This window comes from Calypte anna, chromosome 1, assembly GCF_003957555.1.
Source record: "Calypte anna isolate BGI_N300 chromosome 1, bCalAnn1_v1.p, whole genome shotgun sequence".
NCBI lineage: Eukaryota > Metazoa > Chordata > Aves > Apodiformes > Trochilidae > Calypte > Calypte anna.
The window spans coordinates 22,150,626-22,169,161 of NC_044244.1; the positions used below are offsets into that span (position 1 = coordinate 22,150,626).

At 37.6% G+C, this 18,536-nt stretch overlaps 1 protein-coding gene across 1 annotated transcript in view; it reads left to right on the plus strand.

Annotated features, from left to right (window-relative positions):
- Positions 1–18,536, plus strand: part of CADPS2 (calcium dependent secretion activator 2) — a 277,107-nt gene that overhangs the window by 54,306 nt on the left and 204,265 nt on the right. Inside the window, exon 2 of the mRNA XM_030447170.1 lies at positions 5,379–5,492. Within this exon, the coding sequence (XP_030303030.1) occupies positions 5,379–5,492 (114 nt within the window). The remainder of the gene's footprint in view (positions 1–5,378; positions 5,493–18,536) is intronic.

Here is an 18,536-nt window from a genome sequence, read left to right on the forward strand (position 1 = left end):
TGTTGCTGTAAGTCTATTGACCTCTTGTATCATCCAAGTCTGGCTCTGGGCAAGGGTATGGACAAGTGGGATGGATTATCCTATAACAAAACTCAATTTCAAACATCAGAAAGTTAGACCTTGGCCTAGTTTCTACTCTTCTTTAATTTTTTTTTTTTCATTTTTGAAAAACCTGGCAGGAGAAGAAACAAAGTTATACTCTTCTCTCTCTTAAACAAAGTTAAGAAGTGTGTAAGTGGAATGGAAAAGGATTTCTTTGTGCCTTAATTTCTGTTCATTCAGGAGATGCAAATTTTTATCTACTGACTGAAATGGAAGAGAGAGACAGCTATTTGTAGGAACACTCATCGGGTATTTCTTTTTCCACTCTCCTTTCAAAAAAAAAAAAAAAGGATAATTTTGGCTGAAGTTATCCAAAAGCAGCTGCTGCTGTGGAAGGCATTGGACAAAATGGCAAAGTTTGGAAATAACAAAGCATCTTATTTTTAGGGAAGCGTTCAGGGATTAGAGTCATGTTTAGTGTTCCATACCATATATATTGCATCTAAGAATTTGAGGAGTGTCTCTTTGGTTGGCTCCTCCCTAGCCTTTTATTTTTGTATTCTGGGCAAGAAATATTTCATCTCTCTCTCTCTTTAGTAGCAGCCATCACCTCCTGCTTTTTTCTGAAAATACCCAGATGGTCTGAGAGAGGTTAATTTCACACTGCAGTGCGGGTGTAGAGAAGCAGCGACGCTGTCTCTTGTGTTAAGATCAGGGGCTTATTGACACGCAAATCTCCATTCCGAGTGTGGAGATGTGCAACCTGCGGTCATTTCTTTGCAAGATTTCTAAAATTGCCACAAGGTGGCAATGGTTCAGAGCGTTGCTCCTCCGGTGTCAGCTCTTGGGCTGCCTGCGCTTGGGGGGATGGGGTCAGCCGCAGGCTGTGATTGCAGGGCAGCATTCTTAGGGCTCAGGGGCACAGGGGTGGAGGCTGCTTGTGGCCAACACACAGGCCACGTTTTTCATTTTAAGGGCCAAAGTTTCCTTGGGGTCAGTTGTGCTGTGAATGATGTCTTTGTTTGTCAGCTGCTGTTGGCTGCATGTGTTTAGGGCAGCAGTGAGCTGCGCTGTGTACTTAGGTTAGAGATGCTCTGAATCCAGCATCCAGCTCTGTGAAGCTGGGGTTTTATTTTTTTCCTTCTTTTTTTTTTCTAAGAGAAGATAAACAGTATTACTGCTACAAGTACATGCACACTTCATATTTCTTTCAAAATGTGGGTGTTTATTATTTAATGAGGTAAAACCTATGGCATTGGAACTATTCCCTAAACTGCCAGATCTGTTTGAAATACAAAGTCTTAAAAACTAAGAATTTACACTCTTTGTAAAATTCATTTATTGAAATTGTTTAACGGTATGAGTGGAACCATAAATGCCTCTAGGTTTTCATACCCAAGTTTTACTCTAGAAGGGAAAAAGCAAATCTTTAAATTAGTACTGGAATATATTGGGTTATAAAAGACTTCTTTAAAATATTAAAGGCAAGGTGAGATTTTTTTTTTAATAGTTGACTGAGGCTCTTTTGGTACCTTTGTATTACACTGTAAATTACCAAAAAGTGAAAGTGCTACCGCAATGTAAAAAAAAAAGTAGTTATTCTTAATTAAATAGCTCTGAGAAGTTTATTATATCTTGAGTATATACTTTCATTTTTTGGTAATCTCAGGTTAACAAATGTAAAGTAAAAAATAAATGTTATGTTTTGTGAGAGGCACAAAAATGGAGGGGCAGATAAATTTTTATGTTGAGTGGATGCAGTAAAGAAAAAGCAAATTTGAGGGCAGTTAACCTTGTTTTCCCTTAAAGTTGTCTATCATTCTGTAGAATGCTATGAAACCTGATATTCTGGGTTGCTGGAGTTTGTTATACATTCTCTCATGACACAGAAGTAGTTATTTATGAGATATCACACAGGACAACAGTTTTTATACCACTGAATGTGGAATCCAAATAAGCAATACAAAACTGAAACAGATCGATGGAAAACATGACTCAGTGAAGCTTTGCTGTAAGTGGTGCTCCAGCTTTTGCTGGAGGTGATAGAGTTCAGTTTAAATCTGGGTGTACAAACAGTAGCATCAATTTTTATTTTACTGGTCATAATTCTTTCTATTAGAATTGAAATTCAAATACAGAGGCACAGACAGTAAAGGTGTAAAGAAGTAGTGAGGGACTGAAACCAAAGATCTGATCTGTATTGCATGGAGGAAAAAGGGTATGTGGAGGAAAGGGCGTGTGCAATGGAAAGGTAATCCTACTGCAGGTGGTTTTGCAACTTCTATCAGAGATAATCTGGCCAGAGTTTTTGCCTCCAAGAATAAGAATTTCAGTTAAAATTTGGGTTGTGTATGATGTCCACATCTCTTGTTCCATGTTAACCAAGATGGACAACTTCAAAGGCAGCTCAGCCTTGGGTAGGTTGAGCAGTTTGGCCAAGAGTTAATGTCCTGTACAGATACTTTTTTTTTAGTATCTATTTGCTGTGATGGCATTCTGATGCAATTAGACTTCCCTTCCCTTCTCTCACCCTCTTCCCCTGCATTTCTAAGATACTGTCTTCACTGATAGTTTTGTTCTGTGTAATTTTTAAAGGCACTTGGCTGCAAAAAAAAAAAAGAGTGAGAATTCACTGTACACTCAATATTCTGAAAATAGAAAAGTAGAGGAACAATATACAACAGTAGAGTACTATGAATTATTCTCTATCTTGACTTTAATGCAACCATGTCTCTAAATACATCAGTACATGGGACTTGTAAAATAGACTTCAAATCATGCTTAGTGCAGGGTATAACTTCTCATATTTTCCAGTGTAATTATTATTTTTTAGTTTTGCGGAGGTCTTCCCCTTCATGTCCAGATTTTCCCTTAAATAACCCATAAATTACACATTTTAAAGTAATTTGAGAAACATACACTAATCTTAAAATGTCACTCAACCCTTGGAATTACTTACTACCTGAAAAAGTGAATATGAAGGCTTTATATTAAATATTTTAAAGTAATTTCAGTTTGCTGAAGTGTAATGGTTAGAAATGAGGAAGTTGGAATTTAATTTATATTACATTGACTTATTCATAGTGGTTTTGTTTGATACGAGGGTCATAGACAAGCAAATCACCTAAAGAATGAAGTCTGCAAGCATAAAAACACATTTCCATAATTGCCTTGGCAGGAAGCCCACATGTTCTTGGGGCAGAGCTGGGACTGTTCCATGGGATGAAGGAGCTGCTTGCTCAGTAGTGGTGCACTGTCTGTGGGACTGCTTGGCTCTTTCTTAAGTCCTCTGTGAGAATAAGTGCATGCTAAAAAAACTTCTGACCATCATTAATAATTTTCATTTTCTGATATCTCAGTCTGTATCTTTAGAAAATAAGAGGAGAATAAGAGAATCAAATGAAAGGAAAGAGCTTTGGATATGAGTGGGGATAAAGTTTGATTTTTGTCAGGAACAGCTGACCTCTGTGGTGCATATTCTGAGCAAGGAACCAACAGGTGCATAGATGCCTTTTTTTGGTGTATGTTCAAACACAGTAAAAATACTTCTTTACCACTGAATTTTAACCAGCATTTTTCCAGGCTGGCAATGTGTCAATGTTGGGCTGCTGCTCTCAAGAGATTGTGCAGGAAATTTTCCAAGTCACAGCAACCTCTGTTGAAGTTTGCTTGCCTCCACAGGAGGTGTTTTCTGCTGTAGAGGTTTCTTGGTGCTTGTTCTGTATTGCTAAATGTTTTGTTAAGTTGAGGAACAGAATTATCATGTATTTTTAGCTAGTTTGGATTTTTTTTCAAGGGCATAGATCTTTGGCTTTGCATTGCTACTGCCTATGTTTCACCATTTTTCAGAGGGCTTCTCATATCAAGTCTTTAGATAACATCTATACTTTTTCTTACTGTGAGAATAACACAGCTTTCAGGTTTGTATTCAATTCGAAGAGAGTTTTGGAGTAAATTGCTATGTTTCATAGAAGCATATAGCTTAGCAAACTTTTATGTAGGATAAAAATTCTCCTTGATACAATGGAAATAGGGATGAAGGTAGAAATGAAACAAGATAGCAGTAATTTTTCTGATCTTGTAACACTGTGGTAGCATAAATGTCTTCAAAGTGTTGACACCAGAGACCTGAAAGCATAACGTCACCAAACTTACTGCAGATGCCCAAAAAGTTCTTCTGTAAGGAAGAATTATATGATTGGGTTAATGTTACAGGTTGGGTTAATGTTACTATTACAAATACAACTTTTTGCCCTCTGGAAAAATATTTTTAATTTCTGGTTATACAGTTGGTTTTTTTTAACATTTTTTTCTAAGCAAAATACAAGAAGGATAAAAAACCTTCTCTATTAGTTGTGTTTGAAATTTTGTAGTGTTAATTTTAAATTTCCAGAACATTCTCTGTAATAAAGGCTTTGCATTAATTTTAAAGTTCTGGAAAAGCAAAACAGCTATCAACTGTTTCTTTGTTATACTGCATGTTAGTGGCAGATTCTTTTTATGTGGCTTTCTAAATTCTCACAGATTTGATAAGGAGAAATATCTTACCAAATATTTCAAGAGTTGATAGGAACCTTGGCAAAAGGCTGAATCCCTGAAGAGCTTACAGATTTTGCTTTTTCCCATAACATTAAACTTAAATAAAAATGGGTTGATTATGAGGTTTAATCATTTAATGTTACCTTCTAGGAGTCTTTTTTTCAAAGTGCACTCTTATATGAAATTCACCAAATGTAGTTTGGTATTAGTCTTGGAGTCTTGTGGCTGCTGTTCCTTGAGATGAGTTTCACATAATTCAGAGTGGTGTTACATCAGGGGCTACATATCTATTTTCTTCACAGGGAGCATGTTTTATCCATTTACTTGACACTGAGCATGCTTGTTAAAACCTGCCAATGGTAACTCCTAGATTACCCCAAAACATGGCAGCATTTTTAGTTGTTTTTCACTTATTTGAAGGATGAAATAAACTGGAAATATTTGAAGACTATAGCTAAGGTCTAAATTGTATTTGCTGATGCTGCTGCCATGAGGAAGATGAGCTATTTTATTCAGCATAGGCATATAAAATATTATTATTCAGAAGAAATATCCACACACACTTACTTGTAGCATCCTGAGGACACAAGGGAAAGAGCAGGAATTTACTTGCATGCTGTGTGCCTGACTTGCCCAGGTGGGAATCTCAAGAGCTGTGACTCAGTAGCCAGAAAGCCTCTGCCTTTTTTTCCCTGTTCACATCTTCCAAGTGTGTATAGTGCTGCCTATTTTTACTTTGAGACTAACTGTATTTGTTGTTGTTCTCTCCCCTCTCCTTTTCTTTTTTTCTTGCACAGCTCAATAAGCAGCAGCTGCAGGTCCTGAGGGAACGTTTCCTGGCCTTTTTGAATGGGGAGACACAAATTGTAGCAGATGAAGCATTTTGCAATGCTGTGCGAAGTTACTATGAGGTAAGTTATGCCTTTTCTTTCCTGTTTTCTTTAAAAAGTTCATAGGATTTCTTTTAATGCAGATATAAGGAAATTAATTTTAAGCCTCAAAGGCTGTGAGCTTCCAAACCTTCTTGAAATAGCTTCCTCCTACTCTACTTTTGCTGCTTTAAAAGTTAAAATCCACTGCCTGGGCACAAGAGATAAACTGAACTGAAAAATGTCCACACTTCTTGAAAAACAACAACAACAAAAAAAGAAAATACAAAATGAAAACTGCTTGGTGATAAAAAACTTACCTCTTTTAATTAGCTCTTCAATTGTAAGTTACCATCTTGAGGCATGCATCATCTGATTTTTAGTTACTGTGCAGTTTTTTATTGAGAGAAATCTCCTGTTCCCTTCATTCCACAGAGGTGGGCCAGCTCTTATGTTTTGCTGTGACCTTCCAGGCATGCTCCAAATATCTTTGCATCACTCTGAAGTCTATGGCACCATGGGCTAGTGGAATCTTCATCCCTTCTTAATAAACTGTAAAATCATCTACCAGCTCTAATTTCTTTTTTCAGTCTCTTCTTTTAGTTGTTTATTCCACCCACTAATTCTGTTTTCCATTCTTGAGAGATCTCCTTCCACACTTGTACAACCTTCTCCAGTTGTGCAGTTTGAGTTAGAATTTGCAAGTAATTTTTAATTTCAATTCAGCGTTGTGATAGTTACTTTTATGCAATATTAGGTTTAATGAACTTTGCAGAGGTGGAATCCAGCTGAAGATTTAGTTCAAGCTACTACTCCTCTTCAGTGCATTTTAGTCAAATTATACGGATCTTACCACGTATTCTCATATCATTGCTTATGTGTCTCCTGTGGCTTTTTCATTTGCTTCATTAGGTATTTGTTGAAAACACTAATCTCTGGTACTTTGTGTGTGTTTTGGTGCTGCTGTGCTCTGATACTTTTGTATCTCTATCTTCCACATAATGACCCAGCACATCTCCTGTTTGCTGATGTTAGTAGTTTGTGTTATGGACATCTTGCTTGTTTCTCTCATACAACATCTAACAAGCTTCAGTGTTAATTTCCTTATACTTTAGTTACTGAGATGCAGTTCAATTTTAGCTGGCATGGGAGGAAACAAATATGTGGTCTGCATATTAATTACTTTGCTCTGAGAATTAATTTTCCTTTAATCCTATGCAGTAGTTGCAGTTTCAGACTTTATACAATAGTCTTTGCAAAGCCAAACTATTCTCTCTGCTGGAGCTGATTTTCCAAACCCAACTCTTGAACTCTGAACATGAAAGAGTAGGTTTGTTTTGAGGATTTGGCATAAATCCTGGATCACTAGTTGTAGGTGTTTCGAGTCACTAAGTCTATCTATAATTACTAGGTTTGTTCATAATTTGTACTCTTAAAATCTAAGAGTAGGTTTCTAGGATTTAGGAATTTACAGCTTGGTCTTCAATCCACTTTTCTAGTAATGCTTGCTAAAAGAGTAATTTACATACTTAATAAATAAATTAAAATTTTAACATCAATTTCACTGTTATAAAAGAGTCATGCTCCTGTGTGAAGACTATTTGGGAAGGTGTACACTGGTCAATTTTCTTGCCATATCCTCTTGTATCATGTCTTCATTTTTAAGACTTTTAATTAAGATTTGTACATTGTTTTTAATTTATCTTAAAAATCTAATAAGAAAACAATTACTAGGAAAAGTTACATTAACTCTCCAGAGATGGATAATTTCTTGTTTTGCATAATCTGTTCCTAGCATCTCACCACACTTCCAGAAATTTAGCATGATTCATTTCCTACACATATAATTAAAATTGTCTTGAAGAATTATTTATTCTCTCAGCTTTAGCTGAGGTATGGGAATGTTTACACTTCTCTTTCTGTAATCATTCTCTCAGAGTTACCACAAGACTATTTTTTTTTGAAAATTCCATTACAGACATTGAGACAGATTATAATTGGTAGAACATCAGATGTTGATGATACTTTTTGGATAAAGAGAAAATTCAATCATATGGCAATTTATTATGAGTAATTATATTGGACACACTGCTAAGTGTAAAATTAAGTGAGAAAGTGATTTATGAAATAAAGTGTTTCTGTGCATATTTCAGTAATTTTTGGAAAAGTTATCAGTAAAATAGTAGCTAATCTTTTATCCTTCAGTTCTTGCATGCTCTTTTGTGGCGACTGGAAAACGCTCTTGTGCAGAACCCTGAAAGGTTAATTTACTGCCTTTAATATACATACCTGTTAAAGGTACCTTGAGTTAAATTCACAGTGCTAATTATTAACTCTTTAATGTACAGTCTTAGATATGAGTAAAATGGGTGCAGAGAAGTGTAAAGTATCTTTGAAATACTGTAAAAAATTTTTAATTTTTCAGTATTATAATGATTGCAAGTTTTCAGGTTTTCAACTCTGTACTTAAAATGTTGTGCACCTGCAAGAAATGTTATGTACTGGTCTTTTTCCTTGTTTTCTTGCTGCTTCATTTTAAATATATGGTTCCAAGCCATAATAGCTCCATGCTGTTTACATTTGAAAGTTAAATGCAGGATCTGTAGCAGTTAGCCCTATGAGAGGTTTTTGGAATTTAAAATCAGACTTAGTTTGATTGTCCCTGTTTGCTTGTGCTACAAAGATCGCATTTAACTTAATTTCTATTTAAATTCAGATGCTGTAGTACATAGCAAACTAAGTTGTTGTCTGCCACAGCCAGGCAATAGGAAAAAAAACTGACATAGTGTAAGTTGATGAGGCAAGAGATTTGTGTACAATACCAACTAATAGATTGTCAGTGTCTGGCTCAGAGGGCAGGATTTAGGAGAGTTTTTTAAAAGTGAACAAACAGTAGAAAACAACCAAAATTAACAATAAGAAAGAGCAGAGGTCCCATGTCATTGAGTCATAGCATGGTTTGGAAGGGATTTTTAAGATGATCTAGTCCAACCCACATGCCACAGGGACATATTTCTCTAGATCAAGTTGCTCAGAGCTCTGTTGGACCTGTCTTTGAACACTCCAATGATGAAACAAACACAACTTCTCTGGACAACCTGTACCAGTGACTCACTACCCTTACCAAGAGAAATTTCTTCCTTCCATCCAATCCAAGTTTAGCCTGTCCAGTTTTCTAAACAGTAAGAGAAAACCTTTCCCTGACACTGTTCATCTTCAGCAGTAGTCCTGGAGATACCATCCTCCTTCAGTATCAAATCTGGAACTGCCAGTGTACTGGCTGCACGTTGCTGGTCAGATGTGCATCAGTAGCTGTAGGCAATCCTCTCCTAAACCTAACTGGGCTGCTTTGGTCAGTCTTGGTCATGTAGCCTGCCTTCCCTCTCCTCTTGAGGCCTGGGACAACTTCCTTCTCTGTGCTGCATGTGATGTGCAGAAAAGATTCCCCGTGTGGAGTTTGGCAACTGTTTGAGGTGGTCATGGTGTGAGGCAAACCCCCTACTTGGGCATAATCAGAGTGGCTGATAATAGGCTGTTAAGGAGTTCTACAGAGACTGAAAATGAGAGAGAATTATATGTAAAATAACCCTGTGAACATCTGCCAGAGTAGATCTACTCATGATAATGTTTCTTTGTTTTGATCAAATCTATGGTGAGCATTTCCAGGCGTTCCCAAAATGTTTCCCTTCCCTTAATGCAGAGCAGTTGTTTGACCCATAATGGAATCACACACTAGTGTGAGAAAAACAGTGATTATTTCTTGCACTTACTCTTAGAAAAAGATGAATTGTGTTTATTGAAGCTTTTTTATATGAAGACCTTCAGATGTTGTATTAGTCTAAAAAACGTGATATTTCTGCAAAGGAAGGAATGAAGCAATGATGGTATTTCTGCCTGTTAGTACAGAAATATTGGTCTGAAGGGGTTTTGCACGTATTTTAAGGAAATGAGGGGCAAAAGGATCTTGCTGATGAAGTCGGAGAAAAGAACTAGCTTTCTGGACTAAGCTGTATTTTGTTTGCTTTTGTGGCTTAGTTTTTAGTATCAGCTATTTTAGGCACATAGTTTTTATTCAAGGCAACAAAAGGCATAATTGATCCTGATGAATATTCTGGGGATGGAAATGACCCCTAAAGGAACTAAAAAGCATTCATTAGAACCAAAGTGTAGTAGACACAAAATATATAGTAATTAAATGTTGGAACATTCTGTTTTGATATTATAGAGGCAAAATAATGGAATCAGTAGATTAAACATTTATTTAAATACATTAGGTTAATTATTGTAGAAGCCATCTGGGCTTCAGGGCAAAAAATTCAATGGTTTCTATTTTTGTTTGCTTTTCTTGAAAGTCATAATTGTCATACATAGGTATGGAGGATATGGGCTTTTTGCTCTGTTCAGATCCTCTTCAGCAAGCTGAATACTAGGCGAGCTTGGGATTTAGTGTTCAAGCCTCATTTGAAGAAGCTATTTCAACAGCGTGTTCTCTTACATTGGCTTTGGGATAATCATGTATTTTGCCTTGTCAGGGAGCCTTTCAACAATATATTCATAGTTGCCCTTATCAGCACTCACCCAGTTTGTTTCTTCTCAGTTGCTTTAAAACATTAGCAAACTGGAGATCAGTGTAATGTTGGCATGGGGGCTGTTATTTTTGAGGTCTCTTTTAGGCTAGTTCTTTCAAAGAGCTTCATTAAAATGTTTTTAGGCCACATCCAAGAAAGAGGTATAATGGAAGTTCATTTCAGTGGCCCATTAATTGAAGAAGCTCTAAGGCCTTCAACATTTTGAATCAGAAACCACATTTTGGTCTGCAGTGGAGATAGTTTCAGTCTAATTGTTTTCCTCCAAAAATAAGGGGAATAAGATACAACAAATTAAAGCCATGCTTTACATGATCTAGACTAGACCTCCTCTTTGCTAAGGGGAGACCTGACTGAGTCAAAATGCAGGTTTTGTGGCTGGTGGCTTTCTCTGACACTGCTGCTGTATTTTGCTTGCATGGAAAATGAAATCCTCTAGTCTCTTGCTTTACAGATAGCTACATATGACTACATTCTTTGGGGTTTTTGAAGACTAGAACTCATATTTTCATTTCCACATATATGGTGTCAAAGGAGCAAAGCATTTCACTGTCCCTCTGCACAGAACATAATTGCCAGGTGTTGAAACTATGTCTTTCCAGTCTCTTTGGACACTGGTATTTGTGGATGATCATTATTAATTTGACTGAGGATGTCATTCGTACAGTTTCCATGTTAGCATTACAGTTGTAATTATAACAGAGCTGTATTTCAAACTTCCAAATGCGGGAGGTAGTTGACAGATGGTGTTAAGTGCATTAATTGCACCAGTTCCCTATCTTTGCAAGTTGTATGTGCTGATAGGAGAAGAATAAATGGTTCACAGAATTTAGATTTTTTTTAAAAAAGCCCAGTAATGCTATCCTTTTTGTTCACTTTGTGACCACTGTTTTTCCAGGCAAATAAGGAATGCCTTGCAGATCTGCCAGTATACTGTCAGCAGAAATAATTAGTGTTGGGGAGTGTGGTGTGTCTGCTGTACTAAGCACTTTGTGACATAATTTACTTGTTTATGAGGTAAATTCTGAATATCTGTTAATCTGAACAAACCAATTATAATACCAGGAAGGGCTCAAATTGTTCCACAACAGCGAATTTGGTCTGTGTTGCTTATTTATTTTTCTCCTAATGCCAGTGCTGTTCCACTCAGCCTCAGAGGGAAACAAGATTTGTCTGGATGGTGGTTTTGCACAGTTAATAGTATATTGCACCATACAGATTTTTGTTGATACTATCTTCTGGGCAACTAAAACCAGTGGAGTTTTTTTTCAGCTAGCCTGAGAAGAATAAGAATGTGACAGTTTAACAACAGAGCTGAAGAAATTTTGAGGAGATAATAAAATTTTATTATCTTTTAATCTTGGAAATGATTACTTGGAGTAAATTTTCTTTCACTAGATAAGAAAGTATGACAACTCTTGCTCTTTTTAAGTTATCCTGCCCACTGCCTTTTCCAGGTTTCAGCTCAGAATTTACCTTAAGGCTTTTTGGACTTGGAAATAACACTTCAAAATATTTCATTTAAAGAGTTACATTGATGTAAATTTATTTTCCCTTGTGCCTTCATATTGTGATGTCTGTGTTCCAGTCAGAAGTATCTCAGGGACTCTCCAAAGTAATGGGACATTACAGGACACTTTTCTCTCTTTTCAACAGTAAAATGGATATTCAACCTAGTCTCTAACTTGCTGTCTTTCTCCATGGCCAGCAGGAGACATGTAATTTTACCTTAATAGGTCACTTGAAGTATCTGAATACAAGACAGGTAAACATTTCCACAAGTTGCCTGTGGACTCTGAGACAAAGTTAATCCAAACAGCTCTGGACTCTCCTGACTCTGTAGACACTTGAATTTTCTCACCTTATTTGTTTAGGTTTCAGGTTTTGCAGAAAATTGGCATATTTTTCAAATTAATAATTCCACTGAGTTGCAAGGAACTAATAGCTAAGGATTTCTTGATCTCAAAGCAAACAAACAAACACCAAACCCAAGCCACCATGCAAACAAATAGCAAAGGAGAAAACCTTCTGTGTTATGTACTGTTAGACTGAATTTCTATGCCTAGTATATACTCTGTATATTATTGCATTTACTCTTAAGATTCTAGGCAGTGGGATAAACAACTTTTGTTTGTGTATTTTGATTGTACCTCTTCCTTGTCATTTTACTTTGTAATAGAAAACCTTACCTGTCACATCCCTAGAGACATGAGACTTGTCAAAATCTTAAACTGTAATGTCTGGGAAAATTGGCATTTTGTTCTTAATGATGAATTGATAATCTCTGAGTAAATGAATTTAGAGAGAACATGGAACTAAGGGGATAAAAGAGGTCAGCAAATGCATGGCTGAAATCCAGAAGTCAGTAAATGAGAAGTGAGGTTTTAAATTCTCACTGTTCTTTCTCAACCCCATTTCATTTCTGTTCTATTGCTAATTTCAAAAGACGTCAACAAATGCTTATATCTTGATAGTTGTGAAGGCAGAACACAGACAATAATGATGCAAATGTTTTTTCTTCATGATTGTTTCCAGGTTTTGATTGATCTGCATTTTCCATCACGGGATATTGTTGAAAAGCCAAATCAGAAAAAAAAATCTTCTCAAGCTTTTAGTTTCTGATGTAAGCCCTACAGTGCCATAGAGATGGCTTTTTCTATTTCATGTTGCCTGTAAAAAAATTCTAAAAGAACTAAGAAGTTTCTTCAAAGTTAATACCTGGCATAAATTTACTGTCCACCCAAAGTTCTCAAGAAGAAAACAACATTATCTTAAACAAAGCATACTCATGTAGTGAAATGAGGCAACCAGGTGCCACTAATTCCCAGGGAGTGGGCATGAGCTTGTGTTAAGTCCACCTGTGCCTAATTAAGACAGGCCCCCACTGTGTATGAGCAGGATTAGGGGGCCAATAAAAGGTGAGACCTGAGGCACAGGCTCAGCTCAGTCCTGAGCTAGCCAGCAGAGAGGGCAGTTGCTCTTGGAGCAGCAGCACCCATCCAGGCTAGTCAATCCTGAGGGCTATAGGCTCAGAGCACTATTTGTGAGTCTCTGCTGGAACACCTGGTTGGACCTTGAAGTGCCGTTCCCTAGAAGAGGTTTGTCTTGCTACATACTCAGATAAATAGATTATCTAGTCTGTTACAGTTAGTAAATGCCTGCTCTGGGCACTGCTAGTGAGCAGTAAGTACCTCATTAAGGAAACTACTCTTTCCACTTGGTCTTGTCATCAAACCATTTCCCCTAATTTCCTACTTCAGTTTTTCGTATTAAGATCCTTGCTTAGTTTGCTGGTTTTTAAGTGTAAATGGAATGACCTCTGCTTTTTTTTTTGTAGTACCCTTTGTATAAATGGGTCTGTCTTTTGCCTCCTTAGCAATACAAAAATGCTGAGCAGACTATGTATTTTTAATATGTACAAAATAATTTGTTATTGTCCCTCTTTAGACCTTCCACTTTTCTTCTTTCTAACTTAGGGTTTTAGAGAGAAACCCAAATCCTAGTCAGGCTCTGATACTTTAGTTCTGCTTTATGCTTTTTTACTCCTGTAATTCCTCTTACCCAGCTAGGTGATGGTCTTTATATAAGTGAGTGCTCAGCAGGGATACGAATTTTAAGACTGATGTAAAGGAAGGAGGATTCACAAGTGACTGTAGTGGGGTAGTCATGCTGTGTGTCTTGGAGCTATGTCTGCAGGTGTTCTTAGGAAGTGCCCATGACAGCTGAGCACAGAGCTACCCTGTCTGTAGTACCTCAGTTAGTTAGTGCAGAGCTGGCTTCTGTCTCTCTGCTTGCCAGCACGTTGTCATGGAGGTGTCCTCCTGTGTTCAGAGCTCAGTCCCACACAGCATTCCTGCTGGCACGGATGCCTGTGACTGGCAAGATGATTCAAGACAGTGCTGCTGTCTTAAGTGTATTTTCTTCTGAAATGCAATAGTCAAAAGATAAAATTCTGCATCGATATTTATAGATTCATATTATCCTAGACATGCATATGATTTCTCAGATTTTGCAGCAGTGATGGCAAAAAAAAATAAATGTCAAGGTGTTCCCCTGTGGCATGCTACTAGGTTGGCACTTCCCAGCTAGAAAGCTGCACATGGGTGCCTGGGACCTGAGAGCATTTTGTACCTTTCAGCATTGCCCCTCAGCTTGGGATGTCAGCGTGCTGGTTCACAGCCCAGCATGAGAAAATAAGTAAGCTCCTGAGGGTGAGACTATGATTTTTTAGATACATTTAAGTGTTTGTGGTATACCTGTCCTAGAACTAGCAAGTTTTTCTTTGAGAGCATCAGGCATCCTTTGTTTGTATGTGTTTGTGTCTCTGCACTTCCACTGTGATCTGTACAGACCATGAATAATACTTTATTCTGCTCATGCTGCTGCTGCAGAGCCTTCCAAGTCTTAGATTAAGAAGTACTAATCAGAGATCGGATTTTATTTTCAATGAGATCCAACATTTTCTCAGACCTTTCTTCCTGATCAGCATAAAATTATCCATGAATCTGTACTTACCTCCCTGTTTAGCTGTCTAGTTCTGAGCTGTTCTTGCACTGTTGTAATGAGCTGTGGCACATGCAATGTGATCAGTAGCATTGAAATGACCAGCTCAAACCCCTTTGGTTTTACTCTGTCATTTGATCCCTTTGCACTTTCCTCCAGGGCAGCTATTTGTTATTTGAGATAAGTCTTTGAATTAGAAAATATTTTTTATTCTTGCCATTTATTAAGGAGTAATTTCATAATTTTAAAATCTAACCTCTTTGTAATGGAAAACAAGTTACCTTTTTACTTGGCTTTTGAGCTTTTGGTAGCTCCATACAACTCAATGGAAAAAAATATGAAAAAAACACACAGACAAATCTTTTGCAAGCCTTGATTTTAATAAAAGTCAATGGACATTTAACAAGTTACCCAAACTTTATAATATCCAAGCAGTAGTAATGTGTCAGGTAAAAGTTGAAGGAATTCAGTATCCTTTCTAACAGATACTAACAGATAAAAGGATACGTCTGGTGAAAAATACCTTGGCAAAGGAGGTCCATGTGATGATTTCCATTACCCCAGTTTCAGTCATCAGGGCTCAGGGACATCCACTACTGGCCACCTTTCCATCACTGATAAAATAATAAGGCAATTAACCATGAAGAGCTTTTTATTACTGTCTTCATTCTGTGTAGGCAGTCTCCTGTGTCTGGAAAATGAGCCTTGCATCAATTGTTAAAATGTTTCCTTTTCTCCTTTCTCAGAAGTTTGTTTTTGAGGATAGGAGGGAGGGATAGGGGTGAAATGCTGGAAGCTCTGTAGTCTTACCTGCAGAATCAATGGATTATCTTTTCCTTACTGTAGAGAAGTCTGCTCCTTCTCTGCTTATATTGGCTGAGAATTGTGGACTTATAGAAGTGATCTTAAAATGCAAACTTTTTTCTTCTGGACAGTTGCATCCTGTCCTAAAAATTATGCAAAATGTTCAACTGAGAAAAGACAGTAGGCTGGCCCTTGTGGGTCCTGGTACCTGATGCAATTTCTGTAGCTGGAGAAAAAAGTTATTTTGAAATGTAGGTTCTGAACTGATGCTTGCAGCAGTCATTGGTGATTAATTGTAAATGATCCCTGTTGCCTTATTCCAGCCCTCAGCCTTCTGACTGTTCTTCAGACAGTTCTGCAGCAAATACAATTGAGAAAATTAAACAAGGGAACAAAGTGATGCTTTCCATTTATCTCCCTCTGTTTCTCTGCATGCTTTGAGTTGATGGCTCTTCTGTGCCTTGCTCCTGGCAAGGGACTCAGAGGGGAATAAGAGTGAGCGTGTGTCTCAAAGTGTGCTGGGAGCACACAGCTCCACCACAGCTGTGCAGCTCACTGTGATGCTTTCAGCTCTGTTTCCCACTTGGACTACTGAGCATATCCATAAAGGCTCACTGGGAAGTAATCTAAAGCTTTCATCTTTCAGCATGAAAGAGATTTACCACTTTCCTAATCCAACTAGCAGTAAGCACTGCTTCAGAAAGTCCATCTATTGATGAATTGATGAAGAATGAGAAGATAAAGAGTGCCCTTCCTCTCTACTTGAGTGGCTCTTTGAGCATGTGAATCACTTTTAACTGCATTTCCCCTTCAGTTCAGAGAAGGGTCAAAAAGATAGACTACCTTCCTATCTTATGTTTACGTTTCCATGAACATAACACTGAAATTAAAGGTGAGCTTGAGACAAGTATCTGTAACTAAACAGAAGTACAGTCCTTTTGTGCTCTGGTGTTACATACAGTGTTAACTACACCATCACCTCTATACCTCTTCACATTAGTAATGTTCAGCTTACTCTGCAGCTCAATTGATTTTATTTTTTTTTTCCTCCTCGTATGACAGCTACACTATCAAATCTTTTTGTCTGAAGGATTTTCAAGTGCACAGAGCTTCACAGCTAAAGCTGCATGCTTGTCATTTGCTAGCAGCACGTTTTGTTGGCACATGATGCCTTGGGAAAGGTACAGGAAGGCTCATCATCTGCATGTATCACCTGAGTGAATACCAAAGGCTAATGTGAATCCCTTTCCCCTCAGCTGTCTCCTCAGTGTAGTACCCTTGTTAAGGCTTCTGATGCCACCAGTATACTACTTAGCTTCAAAGCGAAGATTAAAAGGAAGGACTCAGCCAAGACCACACCAATCTCAGGCCCTAAAGAGAAGATGAATAGGAAGAGTCCAAGTTGAGTTATCATCCAGGATGAGTTGTCACCCTTACATGAGTAGAGAGCTTATCACCATTAGAGGGGTGTGCTTTGATCACACAGGTATCCTGGTAGTGGCTGTTATCCCAAATATATGGGGATGCTGGAGTCCTATCTGTGGATTTCTTTGAAACAAGAGCTGAGATGTCACCTCAGGGTCCACTTGAAAAGTGCTGCTCTCTCCTGGAAGAATGCCTTGTTTCTGGCATAAAGCGATGATAACTCTCCTACATTTTGAGGATGAACCCAGAACAAATGTGTTGTCTTTGTTTCCTTGGCAGTGTCACAAAAATGGGTCTGAGAACTGCAAGTAGGCTGCTATCCTTCTGATGTTCCAGCCTGATCATTGTGACCCAACATGTGTGCAGCTTGAAGCTCACTGCATTCTTTAGGTCTGTGAAGAGGAAACTGATTTGTCTGCCAGCACTGTAAGACAGGCTGATGATGCAGAGGTCAGTCTTCTGTAACTAAAAAATTGCAGAGAAAAACTATATGTGAGTTGTTATAACTATATAAGCTAACCTGTGGGAAAAAGATGAGGCCTCTATTAACAAGAGTCACAGAGAGATTTCTAAGCAGTTGAGGGGAGGATCTTTTAACTCTCTGTGGTTGTGAAATGCAGATTGTTGTTCTGCTCTGAGAAGTATTAATTGTCTGTATCACTTCAGAACCAGATTGATCCCCATTGGTGTCTTCATGTTCAGCATTGTTTTATGTTTATCTGAATTGGTATAGACATTCCTCCTGACTTTTAAAATATGAACGAAGACTGTCAGTGGTTGTAGGCTTCACAGTACTTCTTTCTTTAAACTTGATCTCCTTTACTGAGAGGCATGGTATGTCTGTCTTTCTGAGTCAGGAAGCAAATGCTCCTTCCAAACCACTTCTGTATTCATCATTTAAGAAGCTGAGTAAGTGGTCCTGAAGGTCTGAAAAAAATGCATAGGTAAATAATGAGCTGCAGGGACTGGAATAACTTCAGGTGTCAAGAAATGAAACATTTATTTTAGAATTACGTGAACCCTGTCTTTGTGTATGAGCCCAAACCTGTTCCTTTGAAAAAGTAATGATGACAGTGTATCAGGGAAGGCTGAAAAAAGAGGAGCTTGTGTAGATTGGAAGTTCTCTTCAGTGTTAACAGTAATGAGAATTCCTTTGTATTGCTGTTATTTTGTGGGGGGATGAAACATTTTTGAATAAAAGCTCTTAAAACATAGTGAGGTGAACAATATAGGAAACATGACTTATAAAACAATCTGCAAATTTAATTTTTTGAGGTGATCTTGATTTGTCTGTTAGCCTAAGTTAGAATAGATGTTAGTGAATATTAAATTGATGCTACTAAACTTCAGAAAAGATTATGGTTAAACAGCAGTGTGGACATGTTAACATCTTTCAATAAAGACACCTTTCCTTTTCCACAGAACAGCCTATGACAAAGGAGTTGATGATTTAAAAAAAAAAACAAGAAACCAAGCCTCTACTTTTCCTGGCAAAATAATGTTATAACCAGCCTGATGACAGCCTGTAAGATGAAATGTAATCTGTTACCTTCAGCACGAAAAACATGACTCTTGATACTCATGCCGAGGAGTATTGTGTCTTTATCACATTGTTCTCTGCATAGAGCAGGTTGCAGAAAGGGTTCATCCACCTGCTTGCATTCAAATACCATTTCTTTGTTTGAGGAAATGCTTAGAGTTTCAGTGCCCTGCATTCTTCAGTTTGGATTCCAATGTAGTAACAGAATAATATTTATATTAAGAATAT